Source organism: Camelus bactrianus, chromosome 5 (assembly GCF_048773025.1).
Source record: "Camelus bactrianus isolate YW-2024 breed Bactrian camel chromosome 5, ASM4877302v1, whole genome shotgun sequence".
In the NCBI taxonomy this organism is placed as follows: domain Eukaryota; kingdom Metazoa; phylum Chordata; class Mammalia; order Artiodactyla; family Camelidae; genus Camelus; species Camelus bactrianus.
In genome coordinates, this window is record NC_133543.1 from 55,686,304 (window position 1) to 55,706,103 (window position 19,800).

Consider the following 19,800-nt stretch of genomic DNA (forward strand, 5'->3'; position numbering starts at 1 on the left):
TTCCTAATAATTAATTCTAATCTTACTACCTTCTTTATTTTTAAAGCCAGAAACTGAGAGCTACATAGCTTATCTTTCAGACAGAAGATTTCTACATTAATCTTTAATCCATGAATTTGATCTTATCCCATAAGGTTATTCGGTATATAATGTTTAGTTCATCAATGTAAGGAAATCACTCTTTCAGCAGTGAGAAAAATATAAGCTCAGCATTAATGGAAAAAAGCAGCAGTTTTTAATGGTTCTCCACTCACAGCAGACAAAACAGATGTTCTTCACACATATCACAACTCCCAAGAGCATACCAAAGTTTTGAGGAAATTCCTCAAAGCAGATGGGACACACAAAGAGAACCACAGACTTTTCTCAATATTGTATTCATAAAAGTTGGTCCTCTGGATTCAACCAACCTCGGATCAAAAAGATTCGGGTGGAAGAAACTCCAGAAAGTTCCAAAAAACAAATCTTGTATCTGCCTCCTGCCTGTTAACTACTTACATAGCATTAACATTGTATTAGGTATCATACATAATGTAAAGATGATTTAAAGAATACTGAAGGTTATATACAAGTGCTATGCCACTTTATCTAGGGGACTTGAGCATCCATGGATTTTGGCATTTGCAGGGAATCCTGGAACCAATCCCCCACAGATACCAACAGTAATATCAGCCCAATTAATAAAAATACAAGCAGACCAATTCTTAAGTCAAACTTCATTTTTTAAGTGAGTCAATTATTCCTAGACCTCTAATTCCTAGGTGATAAAAGGTAAGCAACTTCTTGTTTTATAGTTTAAAATTAATTAGAATGACATTAGAAATAGATAAATACAAACAACTTACAGATTAATGGTTACAAATATGAACAGTGTTAATGCAAGTTTTTTCTAATAACATCATTTTAGACTTGTCTGGCAATCATATCTGTTATATGAAATAACATCTATAGCATTACTTTTGCTCAAAGGAAGATGTGTAAAATGTGCTTATCCATCATTGCTCTTTTCCTGACTAAAAACTTGTATTTGTAAAAGTAAAAAGAATAAACAGAAATAGAAATTTACAGCTCACCAAGAACTACAATAATTTCTAACCATCACTGCTCAGGAGTACATCAATAATAATTTCTCATTATGAAGAGAGCAAAAATAAGATAATGTACAGATTATGTACAATCCCCATGACAACACTGATAAGCTTACCTCTCCTCCCTTGCAAAGTATGTCAAAATTCAAGTAAATGAAAGAGATATTACCTCAGAAATAACCCTCAATCCAAAATCCATACTTAAACGATCATTATAACCTACCTTACAAATGATAAAAAATATCAGTGATAACAATGTGAATGAGAAATATTGTTCTTATATTACATAATTAGTAAATAATTCAAAAGAGCAAACATTAGAAGTGTGATATTTTAATTTAATCATCTTTTCCACTACAGACAAGAAAAAAATGAAAGGTCTTACCAAAATGTTTATAGCAGGATTCCTAGAGCAGAAGAAAATGATTATTTGGATTGTATGGAAATCATAGTATCACAATTTTATCATCTGAAAATATGGATATGTGTTTTATACAGTTTTATATAGAAAAAAGTAACCCTTGGGAAGAAGGGATGTATATGGAACTACAAGTATAAGATATTCTCTCACATGGATTTATGAAAATTCTAAGGTAGTAAGTTCCACCACAAATTTTAAGTTCCTAGGGAAAACCCAACATTATTGTGAAAGTTACCAAACTTTGTACTGCCTTGAAGCCACATCACATGCGTGCCTGTCAGAGTTGTGCTGGGTTATTATTTTTGAATGAACTTTAACAGTAATAATTACCATACCATACATTGAGTACTCATTAAGCTCCTAACACTGTTTCCAGTATTGTATTATTTGAATGTTCACAAGGCTATGAGTTAAGTATTATCTTTAAAGATATGGAAACTGAGGCACACAGAAGTTATATTATATGCCCAGGGTGACATAGATAATAAGTGGCAGACTCATGAAACCTAACGAATAACTACCCTAAAACATTAATTATAAACTTAGAGTGTGCCAGAAGAGGATACTGAGGAAACAAAAACTCAGTCAATCTGGCTGTAACATACATATTCTTTTTTTAGAGATGTAATTTTTTTTTATTGAGTTATAATCAATTTACAATGTTGTATCAATTTCTGGTGTACAGCACACTTCTTCAGTCATACATGAATATGCATGTATTCATTTTCATATTCTTTTTCACCATGAGCTACTACAAGATATTGAATATATTTCCCTGTGCTATACAGTATAAACTCGTTTATCTACTTTATATATACCAGTCAGTATCTGCAAATGTTGAACTCCCAGTTTATCCCTTCCCACCCTCCTCCACCCTGGCAACCACAAGTCTGTATTCTATGTCTGTGAGTCTATTTCTTTTTTATATATAAGTTCATTTGTCTTTTTTTTTTAGATTCCACATGAGTGATATCATATTTTTTTTTCTTTCTCTTTCTGGATAACTTCACTTAGAATGATATTCTCCAGGGCTATCCATGTTGCTGCAAATGGCATTATTTTATCATTTTTTATGGCTGAGTAGTATTCCATTTTAGAAATATACCGTAACTTCTTTATCCAGTCATCTGTCGATGGACATTTAGGTTGTTTCCATGTCTTGGTTATTGTAAATAGTGCTGCTATGAACATTGGAGTGCAGGTATCTTTTTGAATTAGAGTTCCCCCTGGATATATGCCCAGGAGTGGGATTGCTGGGTCATATGGTAAGTCTATTTTTAGTCTTTTGAGGAATCTCCATACTGTTTCCCACAATGGCTGCACCAAACTGCATTCCCACCAACAGTGTAGGAGGGTTCCCTTTTCTCCACACCCTCTCCAGCATTTATCATTAGCTATAACATACACATTCTTTATTTGAAGGGTTACCTATATGGAAATAATGTCATTATGAATTTTAATAATTCATAAATGTATAGTTCAGAAAGTAGCTCTTATATTAAAACAAACCAGCATAAGAATCCAATGTGTAAACTATGTAATACTGCATAAAATTTAAAGATTATTGTTACTAGAATGTCAAAAGTTTCAGTAATCTGCAAAGGAAATAGAGTGAAATGACAAAATATGAAATATACACTATCTGTCCCAGCAGATCACTGGTAGGCAAATAACTAAATTGATATAGTCAATGAAATAAAACTTCTAAATAATGCAGCTTACTCCCATTAATAATTCCTAGCTAAGTAAGCCTCCTTTTTAATAAGCACAATTCCAAAGTTGGTAAAACTATGACAAAGTTGGTGTATTCATATTCTGATGATGGCTTAACTCTTTGGGGAGGCAAAAATTTGGCAACTGTAGAAACATTTATATCCTTTGACCTAGTAATCTTATTTGAGGTTGGTATCCTACAGAAACAATTCAAAATAAGAAAAAAGATATATGCTTAGAGATAATTAGGTCAATGTTAAAATAGGCAGAAACTGAAAATTATTTTCCTGTTGGGCATTTAAAATTGAGAAAATTTTAATAGTCAGTTGGTAAACTATCATGTAATCATTAAACATTACAAAGATTAGATAACATGGGACAATGCAAATGCTATAAAAGTAAAATAAAAAATTGTATCTATGATATTATAATTCTGTAAAAACTGTAATGTATATAAACAGATTAGATGACAACAAAAATGATGAAAACAACTGTTAGTAGGGCAAAATTGGAGCTGATTTCTGGTAACACTATTCCAATAAGTATTAAATAAACAAAAGGAAACGCACTAACCTGAACAGTAGAATTAGAAAAAATAAAGGTGTAAAATTGGAATGACAAAGATTTAGATTCAGTTAGGCAAATTAAAGAATGGTAAGGGAACATATTTATAAATTTAAAGTCATATATAGGTGAAGGTAATCATATAATACCAAAATAACCAAAACACACTTGGCAATTTACCAACTGGCTTTTGCCACCCTGTCTTTCCCTACTAATCTTGTTGAGAGTCTCTCCAGTAATAAGCTACTATTACTGTTGCAAGTGCTTTCTATTCCTTGGGTATTAAGACAGAAAAAAATCATTGAGAATCACTATCTTTGTTAAGATACAGAATGCAGACCTGGGTGAATAGGCCTAGCCCTTCAAAGCATTTTGTTTATTTATATCCCTTCTTGCTGCAAAAAATGTGTTTAATTACTACCAAAGCCAAAATGCCAAAAAGAAAAAAAAAATCACTTAACATACTTAAAAATGTAAATGAATACACCAGTTTCAAGGTTGTTTAAAAAAATGAAAATAGGATATATAATAATTTATCTATAATTATATGATATACGGTTATATTATATGCAAAATAACTCCAGTTATTGTTGGCCTTCAAGATCCACAAACTTCCTTAAATTTCTATGAAACTGTACCTTACACTAACTTTTTAACCTTAAGAAACAGAACAAAAGAAATAAAATATTTTGTGGGATCTTCCCCTAAATATGAATAGGTGAATACTATCACTACTACCTCATGACTAAAAGTTACATTAAGAGAATATGCAGAATTTTAGATAAGTTCTCAGTCTCAAGAAATAGGTGTGAGTATAGGATAAACACAGAAATAAACTAAGTTAAATTACTGACTATAATAAGGCAAATCTGTTGTTTTACTTACAATATCTTTTAATTACAGAGAACAGCTTAACAAGTACTTTATGGATTTATGTTTAAAAATCAATTATTGTTATTCATTATGTTTTAAGTGAGAGATTCTGGTGAAAATTTGGTTTTAAATAGGGAGACTTCAACTACTTTACCTTCTCTAGGACTTTACAGTAAGAATATCAAAAAGAAAGAAGTGCTTACAGACTTACTTCATACTAGAAGGGAGAGTGTGAAGACAAAATGAGTGGAAACAGCATATATGGTGGGATTGTTTACTTGACCTAACATCTAACATGATCTAACAATTTAATTTCCCAGCAAAGAATATACAAATCATTAAAAGCCACGTTTTCCAAAATAAAAATGATTTCTTGAGAGTTAATGCTAATCATTGGTAGATGTCTGATGTAGAGCATATCTTTTTAAAAAACGATATTCATTCAGCTTCTAAATCCTTAATACCAATAAAAAGCATCCCTCCAAATTATTCGCTAAAGAGCTGACATAATCATTTCTACTGTTATCTTAGTTTAAAAATATGAAACAAATACTCCAAGTAAAAAAGTAAATGCAAGAATTTCTGGATTACATATTTAATAGATATTGAATATGAAATAAACATTCTTAGTAAGGTATTTTAAAAAGAACTTCCAAAAAATACAACCAGATCTATAGAAGACATTATGTACCTTAAATACACACACCCACAAAAGTACTTGAAAGCTCCTTCCTTACTGACAATTAAAAAACAAACACCTATGTTTTGAATTACCACAATATTATATTTTAAATAATTAAAAACTCAATGGTAGTAACATCCTCTCAAAACAAGATTTAACATGTCTTATGAAAGCAGCATAAACAGCACTGTAAATTTGGAATATTCTTGCAAATTATTTTACAAAAATTAGGATTCACTTATTGATGGCCTTAAAGATTCATGAACTTAATTCTGCTTTCTGATTTGAAGAAAGGCATCTATATTTTAGAACACACTTTACAATGATGTTCCTGCAGTTTTGAAAAAAATGTTAACAGTGAATTCAAGTTACTGTAACAAATTTAAATTTAATTACAAGATATAATAGCTACTGTATTTGTCTTTTAGGGCACTTAACCCTGTAGGGATGACTTTTTAACAAGCTTCTCACCGTCTCAGTTTTGGTACAACAGACCAAGGGTATAAGCTTTAAGATTATGCCTAAAATGACTATTACTGACTGTGGTTATGAATTACTTCAGATAGGACAAAGTGTGCTCAGAGGAACAGTTTTTGTTCTGATTTCAAATATATACATGACATTTATTTATGGTTACCGTCTCCATAATTTAAAATTTCTAAGAAATTATAACTTTCACATTGTAATTTAGGGATTAGTCAACAGGAGTAAGGTCCACCAGGAGTAATCCCTTTTACTCCGTCATATTCACAGTAGTTCTGCTCTTGGCCTGACCAGTTTTAAGACTCTTCATTAAGCAAAGACAATTTTATACTACTTAAGGGCACGAAAATAGTCCCCAGCTCCTCCACCCTCTCCCTCCTTCTAGCGTCAGTTCAACCAGCAAACACAAAACACACAACACACACACACACACACACACACACACACACACACAGTCGGCCCTGGTCCCCAGAGCATCAATAAAAAGTGCAGGTTATTTCCCTATAGAAGCTCCGCAGTCCACTCAAGAAAAATTGGGGAAAATACCAGAATTAATCGGCACCCGCACCTCAGCCCCGCCCCACCGGGAAAAGGGGGAGGGGGTGGCGGGAATGTGAAGGGACAGGAAGGACAGAAAAGGCTGAGACTTCCAGCTCCCAGGTTCTCCAAACCATTTGTCCCAACAGCTTCCACCGCAGCCAGAGACCCTGACCCTATTTTCAGCCGCCCCTCTGATCCTCTTCCCCACCACCATCACAGACAGTCCTCAACCACTGAGTGGGAGACCACAGCCGGCCCTCTTCTTGTTCAACCCAAGGACTGAGGAGGGGTGTCTCCCTGTGCCCTAGGGGGATCCGACGCGTGCCCCAGGGACCTTTGAACTGACCAGAGAAGTGGAAGATATATCAGGGGGAGGGGTCTAAGAGGAGCCGTTATTCCTTTTTCCTCTTCGTTAGGAAAGCGCGCGAGAAGGAGGGGCCGGAACAACAAATGCCAGTTACCTAACGGTCCGGCCCGGCCAGCCGGGCTCCTGAGGCCCACGCCGCGCGGGCCGCTGAGGTAGCAGCACAGCCGCAGCCGCCCCAAGAGCTAGGCACCGAGGCAGGAGCGCCCGAGGTGATGGTAAGCGGGGGGTGGGGACTATGGTGAGAGACGTCGCCATGTTAGTGCCTTCCTTCTCCGTATCCCTACTGTCTCCAGTCCTGCGGCCCTCTCCCCATCACTACTCACCTTTCCAGGTCACTAGTTCATGCCTCTTTCGGTCGCTGGGGAGGCCCGAGCTCAGCGGTGTTTACAAACTACCCCTGGAGGAAAGGGCTGAACCGCACTTTAAAGGCCACGGGCTCCCACAGGCTTCCGTCCTCTCTCGCGAGATCGGACTGACAACCCTTCTCTCCGCCCACTCCCGGCATCCCCGCTTTCTTCTCAGGCCCCTCCCCTCCACGCACACGCCCCTTCTTGCCTTCCTTCAGACCAAGCGCCTCCGGGTCAGGTGGTTCCGTCAGGCTTCAGGAAGGGGGCGGGACTTCAGGAGGGAGGGGTGAGGGGGCGGGAACCAAAGACTACCCGGGCGCTGGTTATTGGATAAAGAGCCCGGAGGGCGGGAAGCAATGGTGGAGGGGGCGGGACCAGAGAGTCAAAGGAGTGGTGCCTCCGTAACCCGCGAGCTAAGGAAGGCTGTGATTGGCAGCCGGCTGGAGGCGGACGCGAGTTGGGGCGCGGGAGCAGGTGGATGTAGAGGTCGCCTATGGAGGTTGATGGTATGCAGGGAAGAAAGGTGGACTCTGGAAAGGCTGCGAGTTGCGGGAGAGAAAGAGGAGGAGTCCTCTGAGCCCAGCTCGGGGAGCCTGGTATTTCCCTTGCTGTCCCTTCCTAGCCCGTCGGTAGGAAGGAGGTTAAAGCGTAGGGAGGCCCGCGCTGAAACCCACCTTCCCGCTACCCTGAAGCCTGGGAGGGGGAGCCTCGGTTAAGCGGAGGTTTAGAAGAGGCGGAGTTTGCCAGAAGTGACCCCACCCCCAGCCCCCGGCACGCCTAAAGCGGGAAAGCAAGATGTCAGTTCTGAAAATAAACGAAAAACCCTTTACTATGAGTGGCGTTTGTTCGAATTTTACTAATCTGTAACTGGAACTAATTCCTCCGGCTCTAAGCGCCCAGTACAGTGCATGATACTAGCATCAATTATGTTCTAAGTAACTTACTAAAAGTAAATACAATGCCTTCCACTGTATCTCCGTAACATAATGCAATGCCGGGACTGTTTATAAAAAAAAATCCTCCATGTTATGGTGGATACTATTTTATCAATTTTCCTTTACTTAGTAGTTATAGATAAAAATGTCAATTTTAATAGAAAGAATTTTAAACCTTTAAAACAACAACTCCGTATTAACATTTTAGAGAAGACCAAAGAACACCAAATTCGAATGTGGTGTAGAAATAGCATTCTTTCCACAATACTAAACTACCGCTTAATAAGTCGATGCACTGCCAAAAAAAATTGTCAAGCTTTGAAAGTAGCTGTTTAAAGAGGAGGGGGGATCACTTGATTAACATAAAGGAAAAAGAGTTCATATTTACTGCTGCAGTTGACACAGATACACTGCTAAACACAGAGAGAAGTAGTGCTGAAAATACTTCTTGTCTCTGATTCTCTTTACAACTTAAATATTTCAAATATTAACTGTAGGCATATTCACTGTTGAGAAGTATGATTGGGGCCCCTGCAAAAAATTGCATTAATTTTTTAAAGCACTTTTTTCAGTGCCTTGTTTTCCATTTATTAAGTGATGATTTCTAGAAATATTAATTAAGAATATTAATTAAGTTCACATATGAACATAAAATGCACTCTCAAATATTATTTCCAAACTCAAGTGTAACAAATTGTTGGAAGATTGTGGGGCATAGTATTTGAGAGTTAATGAACCTGCAGTTCAATAATGGTATCTGGCATAAGAATTAAATTGTAATGGCACTGGACCTTTTAGTAGGTTTCTGGCCTGTACACATGTATGTGAGCCAACTCACTCCTCTTTTAAAACTAATTTCATTACTCAAGAGACCTGAAAGAAGCCAAATTATTAACACTGTTTAAGTCTCAAATTAAAATGAAAGTGCCATCTCTAACATTGGTAACACTGTAGTAGTATTAGTGTAGCATAGCACTACTACCCCACTGATTATTAAAACCTCAGCAGCTCGGATTACTGATGATGAACATGGTGACGGACAAAATGTGCAGCTAACTGATCACAAATTGTTAGGTCTAGAATACATTCACTAAAATGATGCTTCTCTCCACCCCTAAAAAGGTCTAATGTGAGCAAATGAACTATAGATGTTATGGCACTTCAAATTAGATTAAAAAAAATCATTTTCTATTCACTTATATCAAAAAATTTTAAATTCTTTTCTCTGGTTTTGATTCATTTTCAATTGCTGGTAGGTTTCGTTTTAAATTTCTTCTTCTCATCCCTACTTGTCCAGTCTGTTGCCAAATAGATAATGATCTATATAATGTTAATCCATCAATCTGTTATTGCTCATAAGAATTCTATTAAAACCCTGCTAAGTGTGTGTGTGTGTGTATATCTATATCTATATCTATATCTATAGAGAGAGAGAAAAGGGAAGGTATAACTTACAAGACATAGTTTCTATTTGTAGCTAAACAACACATAGCACACCAGGGTATCCCTTATGTCTGCACTGGACTCAGAGAAAAGAGCCTCTGCATTTTCAAAGGTATCCTCAAGTTGCAGCTCTTTACAGTAGATTAACTGGGATTTGGCCAGTGGGATCAGGAAGTGTGTGTGTGTGTTTGGCCAGTGGGATCAGGAAGTGTGTGTTTGTGTGTGTGTAGGAAGCAGGACATGATTATCCGCCCACCTGGTATCTGAGAGATGGGATGAGGACAGCATGGCCCTTTAGTTGAGTTTTTGGGTAGCTTCCATTTCATGGCAGATCCTTTCTTTCCTACGACAGCCCAGGGTTTTCTTGCACATTGATGAAATGACCTATCAGCACCCATCCTCACTATGGAAATTTCCATTCTGAACATTTCAAGTGCAAGGAAGACCACTGTCCACATCACAACCCCAATCCTTGGTTTCTCAAAAGGATTTATAATTAATTGTGTGTGGCATTGTGAGGAAAAATTAGAGGGCTGTATCTATCTTCAAATCATACCAATTAGCCTATGCTTCAGTGAGACCAGCCCAAAGAGAGAGAATGGAATTTAAGGGCCTCATTTTCATCCTTCATCTCAGTGCCTTCTCTTATCTCTCTCATTCCACTTCCTAGAAAGAGGGCTTATCATCATCATAGTCTGCTTTCCACACACTATTTAGTTACCATTAAAAGTAGACGGAACCACTCCTAGACTATAGATTTTTGTCTGTCATTCATGTCTACTCTTCATGACTCCCCATAACTCGTCTACTCGTCAACCTGAGGTCCTAATAATACCAAAGCCATGAATTCCTTATATGCTAGACCCTCTTGGGCCCTTAGACTAATACCTTGCTCTTTCCAGTTACCTTCTTACCTTGAACACAGCCTCTTAAGTTACCTGTCAACCGAATGCTCTGTCTCTAGTTTATTATTCATAAAGCATCAGTATTTATTGAGCATGAACATCCCAGGCACTGTTCCTGGCCGTGAGACTACAACGATAAAGAGGACAAAGCCCTGTAAGGAGATTCTCATGGTGGGAGGAGGGGTGACACAATACATATATTAAAAAGTAAGAATTTAAATAGTGGCAAGTGCTATGGAGTAAACAGGGCAGGAGTGTGATGACATGCAGTATTATAAGCTTACTCCTTTCATACAACTTTAGAGGACTTGAGAGCTACAGACATTCAGATATCTCTGGAGAAGTAAGTAGATAAATGTTCTGAACTGTCCTTTAGATACAAGTCTTGAAGGAATGATACTAAGCTGTCCAGCATCTGAGAGACTGGGCCAACCTACATAGCTATTTGATAAAGCACAAACCCTGGGACTCTCCCATAAAAGGAGCAGATCCTGGAATCTCCATGCCTGAGTACTGACTAGTGCTTTTTGTTAAAAAGCAGCCACTTTTCAATAACTATGAGTCCCCTTAAGAATCTCTGCCAAGATCAGTTGTAGGATGCTAGCTCATTCTAATAGGTGGAACAACCAGAAGCCCTTGGATTTACGTATCCCTGTTGATCGTAGGTCAGTTCCTCTCTTCAATATGTAAGCTCCCTTGAGAAAGAAGCTCTAAGTTACTAAACATCTAAGAGGAGACAGATTACTTACATCATTCAGGAAATAGAAGTACAGATTTTTATCAGAAACCTGTGCCAATTTTCAGAGATTATAAATACGTTGATAGCTGAAAGGATGAGACCTAGAGAGACAGGTTACCCTCAACTTACAAAACTGACATTTCTATAGATTTGGAAGTGAAATGAGTATCAGAGCCTGTTTTGTCAGTGATGGATTAGAACAATGGTTCTCAAACTTTTTGACTCTGGGACCCTGCACCTCATAACATGTTAACATAAATAACATTTTTTTTTGGGAAAAATAATTATACTTTCCAAAACAAAAATCAAATGACATTTTTCATTTTTGTAAATCATCATGTCACACTTAAAAGAAGAGAGCTGCATTCTTTTATCTGTTTCTGCACTTGATCTGCTGCAATATGTTGTTTTGGTTGAGGTGAATGATGAAATCTAGCCTCACACAGCTTTGTAAATAGAAAAGGAAGGACCTCAAGAACTCCCTGAAAGGCTCTTGAAGCCCTCAGAATTCTCAGATCACGTTTTAAGAATCACTAGATTAGCAGTGCATTCCAAAAGGGAGCAGAAGTCTCCAAATGAGTGAGTTGACAGCTTTTGGAAAGAAAAGGAGTCTGAGTCATGGCATGCTGAGAATCGTACTATTCTGATAGTATTTGAGAAGCAAGCACTGTAAACTTTGCATTTAAGTATACACAAATCATCTGGGTTCCTTGTTAAAAACCAGATTCTGATTCAGAAGATCTGCTGTGAGGCTCCAGAACCTATAGTTCTAACAAGCTCCCAGGTGATGCCAATGGTGATGATCAATGGACCTCACTTTGAGTAGCAATGCTTTAATAAATTATACACATCACCAGAAAACCTACGGGAAAATGCACAAGTGAGCACGCGTGTGTATGTGCGTGTGTGTGTATGGTAGGATATGGATAGGAGAAAGAGAGAGAGAAGTATAAATAAACTCATGCTTTCAACTTTTAAAACTATAAAATAAAGATGTTATTATTTCATATGAATCCTATACTATGACAAATTTTCTCTGCTACTTATTAACTATCTCTACATCAAAGCAAGCTAAGGTATAGAATAGTTATTGGCAGGGACAGAATCCAACCACCGTGTTTATTGAAGCAGGGGAGGATGGTATTAGATCTGAAAAAATAATTTTTGCCCCTAATAACGTAAATAATTGGGCAAGTGACTGATGGACTATGTGTTTGGATCTTAAATCCACAGTATTATCAGTAGAGTAATACCATGAAATTATGAAATTTATGTATGCTCAGCATGTAGAGAATGCAATAATTCATTTATAATTTCATGCATAGAAATCACATACTATAAAAGGCTTTGCAGAGGATAGTACTGCAAGAATACAAACTTTTCCTTACTTAACATGCAAACCAAACCATGTCATGAGTATAGTTTATTTGGTTCTCAAATGTTACTTCCCATTTCTCTAGTCTTTCCTTAAATTTAGCTTCAATGACATTAATTTCTACCCAACTTTAGCCACTGAGCAACTGAGACACACAAAATTTGATCATTCCCTTGGACTTACCTTATTTCTACTGATGTTCAACTCTGAAATTTAAAAAATTTAAGAAATTTTTTGGTACTTCCTGAAATGGATTTTGAACCTTATCACAACCTCTGGGCCCTTGATCTCTTCCTCTTTTTAAAAAATTTTGATAAAATACACATAAAATTTACCATCTTAACTATTTTTAAGTGCACATTTCATGATACTAAATACATTCATAACGTCTTGCAACCATTACCACCAACCATCTCTGTAACTCATTTCATCTTGTAAAACTGAAGCTCTATACCCGTTAAACTATAGCCTCTCCCCCCATTTCCTGTACCTCAGACCCTAGCAACCACAATTTTACTTTTTGTCTCTATGGTTTTGACTACTCTATGTACCACTTATATGAGTGGAATCATACAGTATTTCTTTTTGTGACAGGCTTATTTCACTTAACATAATGTCCTCAGGGTTCATCCATGTCGTAGCATGTGTCAGAATTTCCTTTTTAAGGCTAAAAAGTATTCCATTGTATGTATATATCACATTTTGTTTACCCATTCATCTATCAATGGACATTTGTGTTGCTGTTTTAGCTATTGTGAACAATACTGCTATGATTTCAGGTGTAGATACCTCTTCCAGGTCTTACTTTCATTGTTTTGATTATACACCCAGAAGTGGAATTTCTGGGTCATACGGTAATTCTATTATTAATTTTTCGAGGAACGTCCAGGTTTCTACAGCAGCTATACCATTTTACACTCCTACATACAGTGCACAAGGGTTCCATACCCATGCCAACATTTGTTATTTTTAATTCAATAGTAGGTATTCTGGTGAGTGTGAGGTGGTATCTCATTGTAGCTGATTTGCATTTCCCTAATGATCTGTGATATTCAGCATCTTTTCATGTGTTTGTTGGCCATTTGAATTTTCTTTGAAGAAATGTCTATTCAAGTCCTTTGTTCATTTAAAAATTTTTTTGGGGGGGGGTTTGTTTTTGCTGTTGAGTTTTAGGAGCATTCTATATGTCTGGATACTAATCCCTTATTAGGTATATGATTAAAAAATATTTTCTCCCATTCTGTGTGTTGCCTTTTCACTCTGTTGATAGTTTTTACTGCACAAATTAAAAAAAAAATTTCATGATGTCCAATTTATCTATTTTTTCCTTTTGTTGCCTATGCCTTTGGTGTCATACCCAAGAAATCATTGCCAAACCCAATGTCCTACAACTTTTGCCTGTTTTCTTTCAATCTTTCAAGAGTTTTATAGTTTTAGGTCTCACATTTAAGTCTTCAATCTAGATTGAGTTACTTTTTGTATACAGTGTTAGATAAGGGTCCAACTTTTTTCTTTTGCATGTGGATATCCAGTTTTCCCAGCATCATTTGTTAAAGACTGTCCTTTCCCCATTGAATGGTCTTAGCACTCTCATCAAAAATTATTTGGCCATCATACATACACACACACTGGAATATTACTTGGCCATAAAAAGAATGAAGTATTGCCATTTGCAGCAGCATGGATGGACCTAGAGAATATTATACTTAGTGAAGTAAGTCAGATAAAGACAAATACTATATGGTAATCACTTATATGTGGAATCTAAAAAAATAATACAAAACAGAAACAGTCACAAACAGAAAAAACAAACTTACGGTTACCAAAGGGAAGAGGGAGGGGAGGAGGGACAAATTAGGAGTATGGGATTAAGAGATATAAAATACTGTACATAATATAGATAAGCAACCAGGACTCACTGTATATCACAGGGAATTATATTCAACATCTTATAACCTATAATGGAATATAATCTGAAAAAAAATTGAATCACTTTGATGTACACCTGAAACTAACACAATCTTGTAAATCAACTATACTTAAAAAAAAAGTGAAAAAAATTATTTGGCCATATGTGCAAGGGTTTATTTCTGGAATCTCTATTCTATTCCATTGGTCTATTATGTCCATCTTTATGCCAATACCACACTGTTTTGATTACTTTAGCTTTTGTAAGTCTGGAAAGAGGAAGTTCATACATCTTGTTGTGTTTTACTTTCTCCACACCTTCCTGTAGTTCTTTATCATCTTTAAGACAGTTGTTTAAAAATCTTTGTCTAGTAGATCTGCCATCAGGTCTTTTTCAGGGACAGATTCTGTTGGTTTTTTTCCTTTGAATGAACCATACTTTCCTGTCTTTTTGAGTGCTTTGTGATTTTGTTGTTGTTTTTGAAAACTGGACATTTGAATCTAATAATGTGATTATCTCTGAAATCAGATTCTCCTCCTTTCCCAGGGTTTGGTCTTATTTGCCTTTTTTTTTTTTTTAAGAGTATGCTTCAATCTTGGATTAAAATTCTCTAACAACAATGACTTTTGGATCCTGACTTTGCCACTTAATAGCTGTGTAATTTGGGGGGCTGTTTAGCTCCTCTGAGCCTATTTCACGCTGCATCTTAGAACCTAATCCCACTTTTTGCAGGGTTATCATGGGGATTAAATGACACAGTATATAAAGCCCTAAGAGAGGGAGTGGCACTTACTTGTTGCATATCCTCTTCTCCTCCAACTGGTTTCCATCAAATCCTAATGCAACTTTTGTAGACTCTTAAAAAATACTTATTGCCACCATCCTAGGCTGAGCCCTCATTGCCTCTCAGCAATGCTACTATAGCAACCACTGATCATTACTGGCTCCAGTTCATCCTACACGCTATTCTTGTATTAACCTTTCTTAAGCACAGCTCTAGTCTTCCAATGGCTGGTTGTGGTCACATGAATAAAACCTACACTTTCACATGTGCTGAATTACAGCTTGTCCCCAGTTTACCTCTGCAGCATTATCTTACAGTATTTCCCTCTCATACCTGGGCAGCTCTTTGTATCTCACGGACCTCACCTCATGCTCTTCCCTAGCCAATACACCCTCTTATTCTGGCCCTTCTTCATTCTACCAGTTCAAGGTTTATATTAATTCATAGAAAAATAACATTTCTTCTTGTGATTCCATCACTGGAAAATACCCACCTCTGAACATCTTAGTACTTCCTGCCACTCTTTTGGACTCACCATTCTACTTTTAGTTTTAGTTATTTCCATACATGCCTAGTATTGGTGGCTAAATAACAAGTTTCTCTTTAGTTCAAACATATATTTCATACTCAAATCTGTATTTTGAGTTAATCCCAAAGGCATTAAAAATACTACCATTTCTGTGATGAGGAATGATAACATGTTACCAAATAAAAAGTATGCCTGAAAATCTGAAATACCTTGAGGACCAATGTTCTAAATATAGTTGGTTTGGCACTCTACCAATCTTGTATTAACCTTTCAGCACAATGAGTGCTCTTGTCTGTTGGAATTTTTAAACAGGACAAACTCTCATCAACATGTAGAATTCATGTGGTCTTTGATGTGAAAACATCTTTATTGGCCTCTGTTCAGAAACGAGTTAGTGAAAAGCACGTATCATTACTACTTGCTTGTAAGGCTGGTAGCACTTGCTGCAAAAATGATGTACAATAAACATCTCTGCTGTCAAAGTAGATGTATTACAGTGATACACTTTCAAAGTCAGAAATTTGTTACTAGAAATAAAAATAAAATAGTAAGCAGAGAGATATACTCCAGGACGTTGATCCTTTGATGCAGTATGTCCCTTTCCCTTCTAGGTAAAATCACCTGTGGTTATACTTCTAAGTTATACTCATTTTCTAAAGAACTATTTTTTTTTTGCTCAGTAACTTGGAAGACAGCAAGCCACAGCAGGTATTTCCTTTTCATTCTCAGGGTATTTCCTCAGCTAAGGGCATGTCTCCTAAGAAATCTGCTCCAGAATCAATGTTTCAGGCCTCTTTAACCACCAAACTAGCACTAAGAGCAGGTTTTGTTTGTTTGATCTAAGTTGATCTTATTTAAAATAAACTTGTAACAGAGGACTAGTTAATCAAAGTATTTCCCTAGAATTTAAAAATTTGGTGTGATTTTACACTATGATATTAATAGTACAGTACTTTTTTTCAATTGTCTAAAATGTATATATTTTCTTTTAAAATCATTTTATAAAGTATACAATTCAGTGGCATTCAGTACATTCAGTGTTATGCAACCATCACCAGAACACTTGTTACCCCAAAAGGAACCCCCATACCCATTAGCAGTCACTTCCCACTCTCTCCACCCACTAGCCTTTAGTAACAATTAATCTGCTTTGTCTCTGTGAATTTGCCTATTCTGGATATTTCATATAAATGGAATCATACAATGTGCAGTTCTGTGTCCAGCTTCTTTCACTCAGCATCTTTTCAAGGTTCACTGATGTTGTAGCATATACCAGTACCTCATTCCTTTCTATGGCTGATTAATATTATATAAATATACCACATTTTATCATGAGTTTATCAAAACACCGTTGTTTGTTTATCCAAACATTAGTTTGGTTGTTTCCACCTTTTGGCTATTGTGAATAGTGCTGCTATGAACATTTGTACATAAGTTTTTCCCTGAATGCTTGTAACTCTTTTGGCTATATAACAAGGCGTGGAATTGCTGGGTCATATTATACAGTACTTTTTATTCACGTTGCTGAATTCAAATACTGAGTAGTACTGTTCAAGAAAACAGTGAAGCCTCCAGGAATTTAAGTAATATAGACTGGATGATTAACCAAAGAAAAAGTGGTCATAGCTCTAGCTCTTTAGCTTTCTTGATACTTTACAGACAGTGGGAAAGATACACATAAGTTAGTGATACTCAAATAGTGTGCACAAAATTTACCTGGGAAATCTTTTTAAAAATGCAGATGGCTGAGTCTCAAGGCCAAAGATTCTAATTCAGTAGGTCCGGAGCCTAGGGATTTGTATTTTAGACATCCTAGATGATTCTGATGGAGACGGTCTTCCCACTGCATTCTGAGTAACCCTGGGAGCCGATGGCTCTTTCTCAACTGAAATCAAATTAGGTAGAGGGGATTAAAGGAGTAAAAGGTAGTTTTCCTGTCATCCTAACCTTTTATAGATATCTTGAAACTGGGATGACAAATAATGTAACAGTACAGTATCTTCACTAGGGGAAAAACTCAAGTCTTTCTATAGTAGCACCCCTTTATTCCTTTTAATAGGCAAAATTTGACCAAGAAGCAACATGTGGTATTAGAAACAAAATACTATTGAACCAGCTGTCATTCTCAAGACTCCTATTATAAACATCTGTTAGTATCAAAGATAAGCAATGCTTTAGCAACTTTTGGCTTTGAATTATAGCCAATTCACTTTACTTTTTGGTATCTGCTTTTTTATGAGCCTTGTTTAAGCAAGAAACTAGCTGCTAGTTTGAGTTTCTTCTTAGAAAACAGATAAGATTCATTACAGACACACAATTGCTTAATGTGAGACTTACTGAAAAGCAAAATTCACCTCTTAACCACACCCATTTAAAAAGGCTTCAATTCCTAAAAAGCTGACATGATTATTGTTAGATCCAGCTGTTTAAAACCAGCCATGTCAATCTTGGAAGGTGATTCTGTTTCCAAGTATTGTAATTCATGTTAGCTCTTAAAAATACAAAACCACCTGGAGTAATTAACTACCTTGGTTTAATCAATCATATTTCATAGAAGCTCAAAGCACTCAAACATTTCCCCTTTATATGAATAAACAAAAGCCCTATAATTTACAATGTGCAGAACACTATATAAAGGAATTCCCATAAAAATTACATTAGGCTCTTTTACATCACCAAGGCAACTGCTGTAGTTTTCTGACTTGTACAGCCTCTGCCTGAATTCATGTTCTTCTTTGTGATGATCTAAATTTAAATTGGTAAGTACAAATCACAGCAAAAAGTAAAGTTTTCATCTTTAATGAAATGACTTTGGAAATAACATACATTTCCATGACACCAACACTACAGTTTTCGGAGTCACAGTAAGATACACAGAATTATATCCATAATTACTATGAATGCCAACATTTCAAGCAGTAATTTCTGTTACATGGCAAACAAAATCAAGAAAGCAACCATCAAACAAAAGAGACCCATAGCTTCAGACAAGGCAAATCCCAGGATAGCATATGAGAACAGCTGCTGCTTCAGCGAAGGGTTTCTAAAAGAGACAACACATATCACTGTTATTTTGAAATATTGTTTGAATTTTAACACAGTTGGTAAGTATTAAAGAATCAAATTACTAGTGTAGGGGATCTTTGTAAACTAGAAAGTCCTGGAGCAGTATTTGCCTAGATCTCTTTTGGTTCTGCCTTTGACATTCCTTTCTCCTCAATCCTAGTCATATGGGGAAAAGGTGGGGAGGGGCACTGTCTCTCTGTGTCAATGTAAGTGGTTAGTCTTCATCCATTTTGAGGCATTGATATTCTTCTTATCCCCATGAAAGTATGTTCTATACTTTATAAGATTTGATAATTTAAAAATAAAGTCTTAAATAATAAAATGGAAATTGATATTTTTAAAGCATGAGCTCTCTTAATTACATTCCCAATATAACTTAACAACTAGTGCAGACTCTGAAGTCAAAGTGAGTTAAAATTTACTTTCTGACACTAGCTATGACTTTGGGCAAGCAGTATAATCTCTGTGTCTCTAGTTCTTCACACATAAACTGGAGTGTTTCTCTAAGGGGTGTTGGGAGCAGTAAATGAGCTAATGCACACAAAGTCCTCAAAATATAACGCAGGACAAGACAGGCACTCAGTACAAAATAGCTATTATTATTTCACTAGTTAGTTCTAAGTTTCCAACTATTTCAAGAATTTTTTTTAAACTAGTTTGTTTGGTAATAAAAATTACCTGGCATAACCAATGATGAGGCTGCCAAAGACTGTTCCAATACCAGCACCAGAACCAGCCACTCCTACTGTCGCAGCACCTGCACCAATAAATTTGGCCGCAGTATCAATGTCTCTGCTGATTGCACTGGTCTGAAACTCCCTTTGGATTAGCTGAGACACACCACTCTGGGCCCCATTAAATACCGTAGAGCCCTAAAAAACAGGAAATAAAGGCAAAGTTCAAATCAGTAATCACAGTTGGCTATTTTAATCATGGTACTGTCAAAATGATAACTACTTCTCTATTTTGTAGCTGAGTTTAGACAGGAGGTGGTATGGCACGACAGAAAAATCATGGGCTTAGAATAATTCCAATCT

General features: G+C 36.5%; 2 protein-coding genes across 4 annotated transcripts in view; both read right to left on the reverse strand.

The window, feature by feature from the left end:
- The window catches only part of ATF2 (activating transcription factor 2), a 70,707-nt gene extending 63,486 nt beyond the window's left edge, over positions 1–7,221 (reverse strand). For 2 of the 3 annotated variants that reach the window (XR_006726926.2, XM_045520937.2), the window contains exon 1: positions 7,055–7,221. The gene's annotated coding sequence lies outside the window, so the exon portion shown is untranslated. The remainder of the gene's footprint in view (positions 1–7,054) is intronic. The other variant, XM_010960716.3, reaches the window with a different exon arrangement.
- An 11,259-nt stretch (positions 7,222–18,480) lies between these two features.
- The window catches only part of ATP5MC3 (ATP synthase membrane subunit c locus 3), a 3,410-nt gene continuing 2,090 nt past the window's right edge, over positions 18,481–19,800 (reverse strand). Inside the window, exons 4-5 of the mRNA XM_010960717.3 lie at positions 19,442–19,635; positions 18,481–18,740 (exon numbers count right to left, since the gene is read on the reverse strand). Coding sequence (XP_010959019.1) covers positions 18,626–18,740; positions 19,442–19,635 — 309 coding nt within the window. The 3' untranslated portion in view covers positions 18,481–18,625. The remainder of the gene's footprint in view (positions 18,741–19,441; positions 19,636–19,800) is intronic.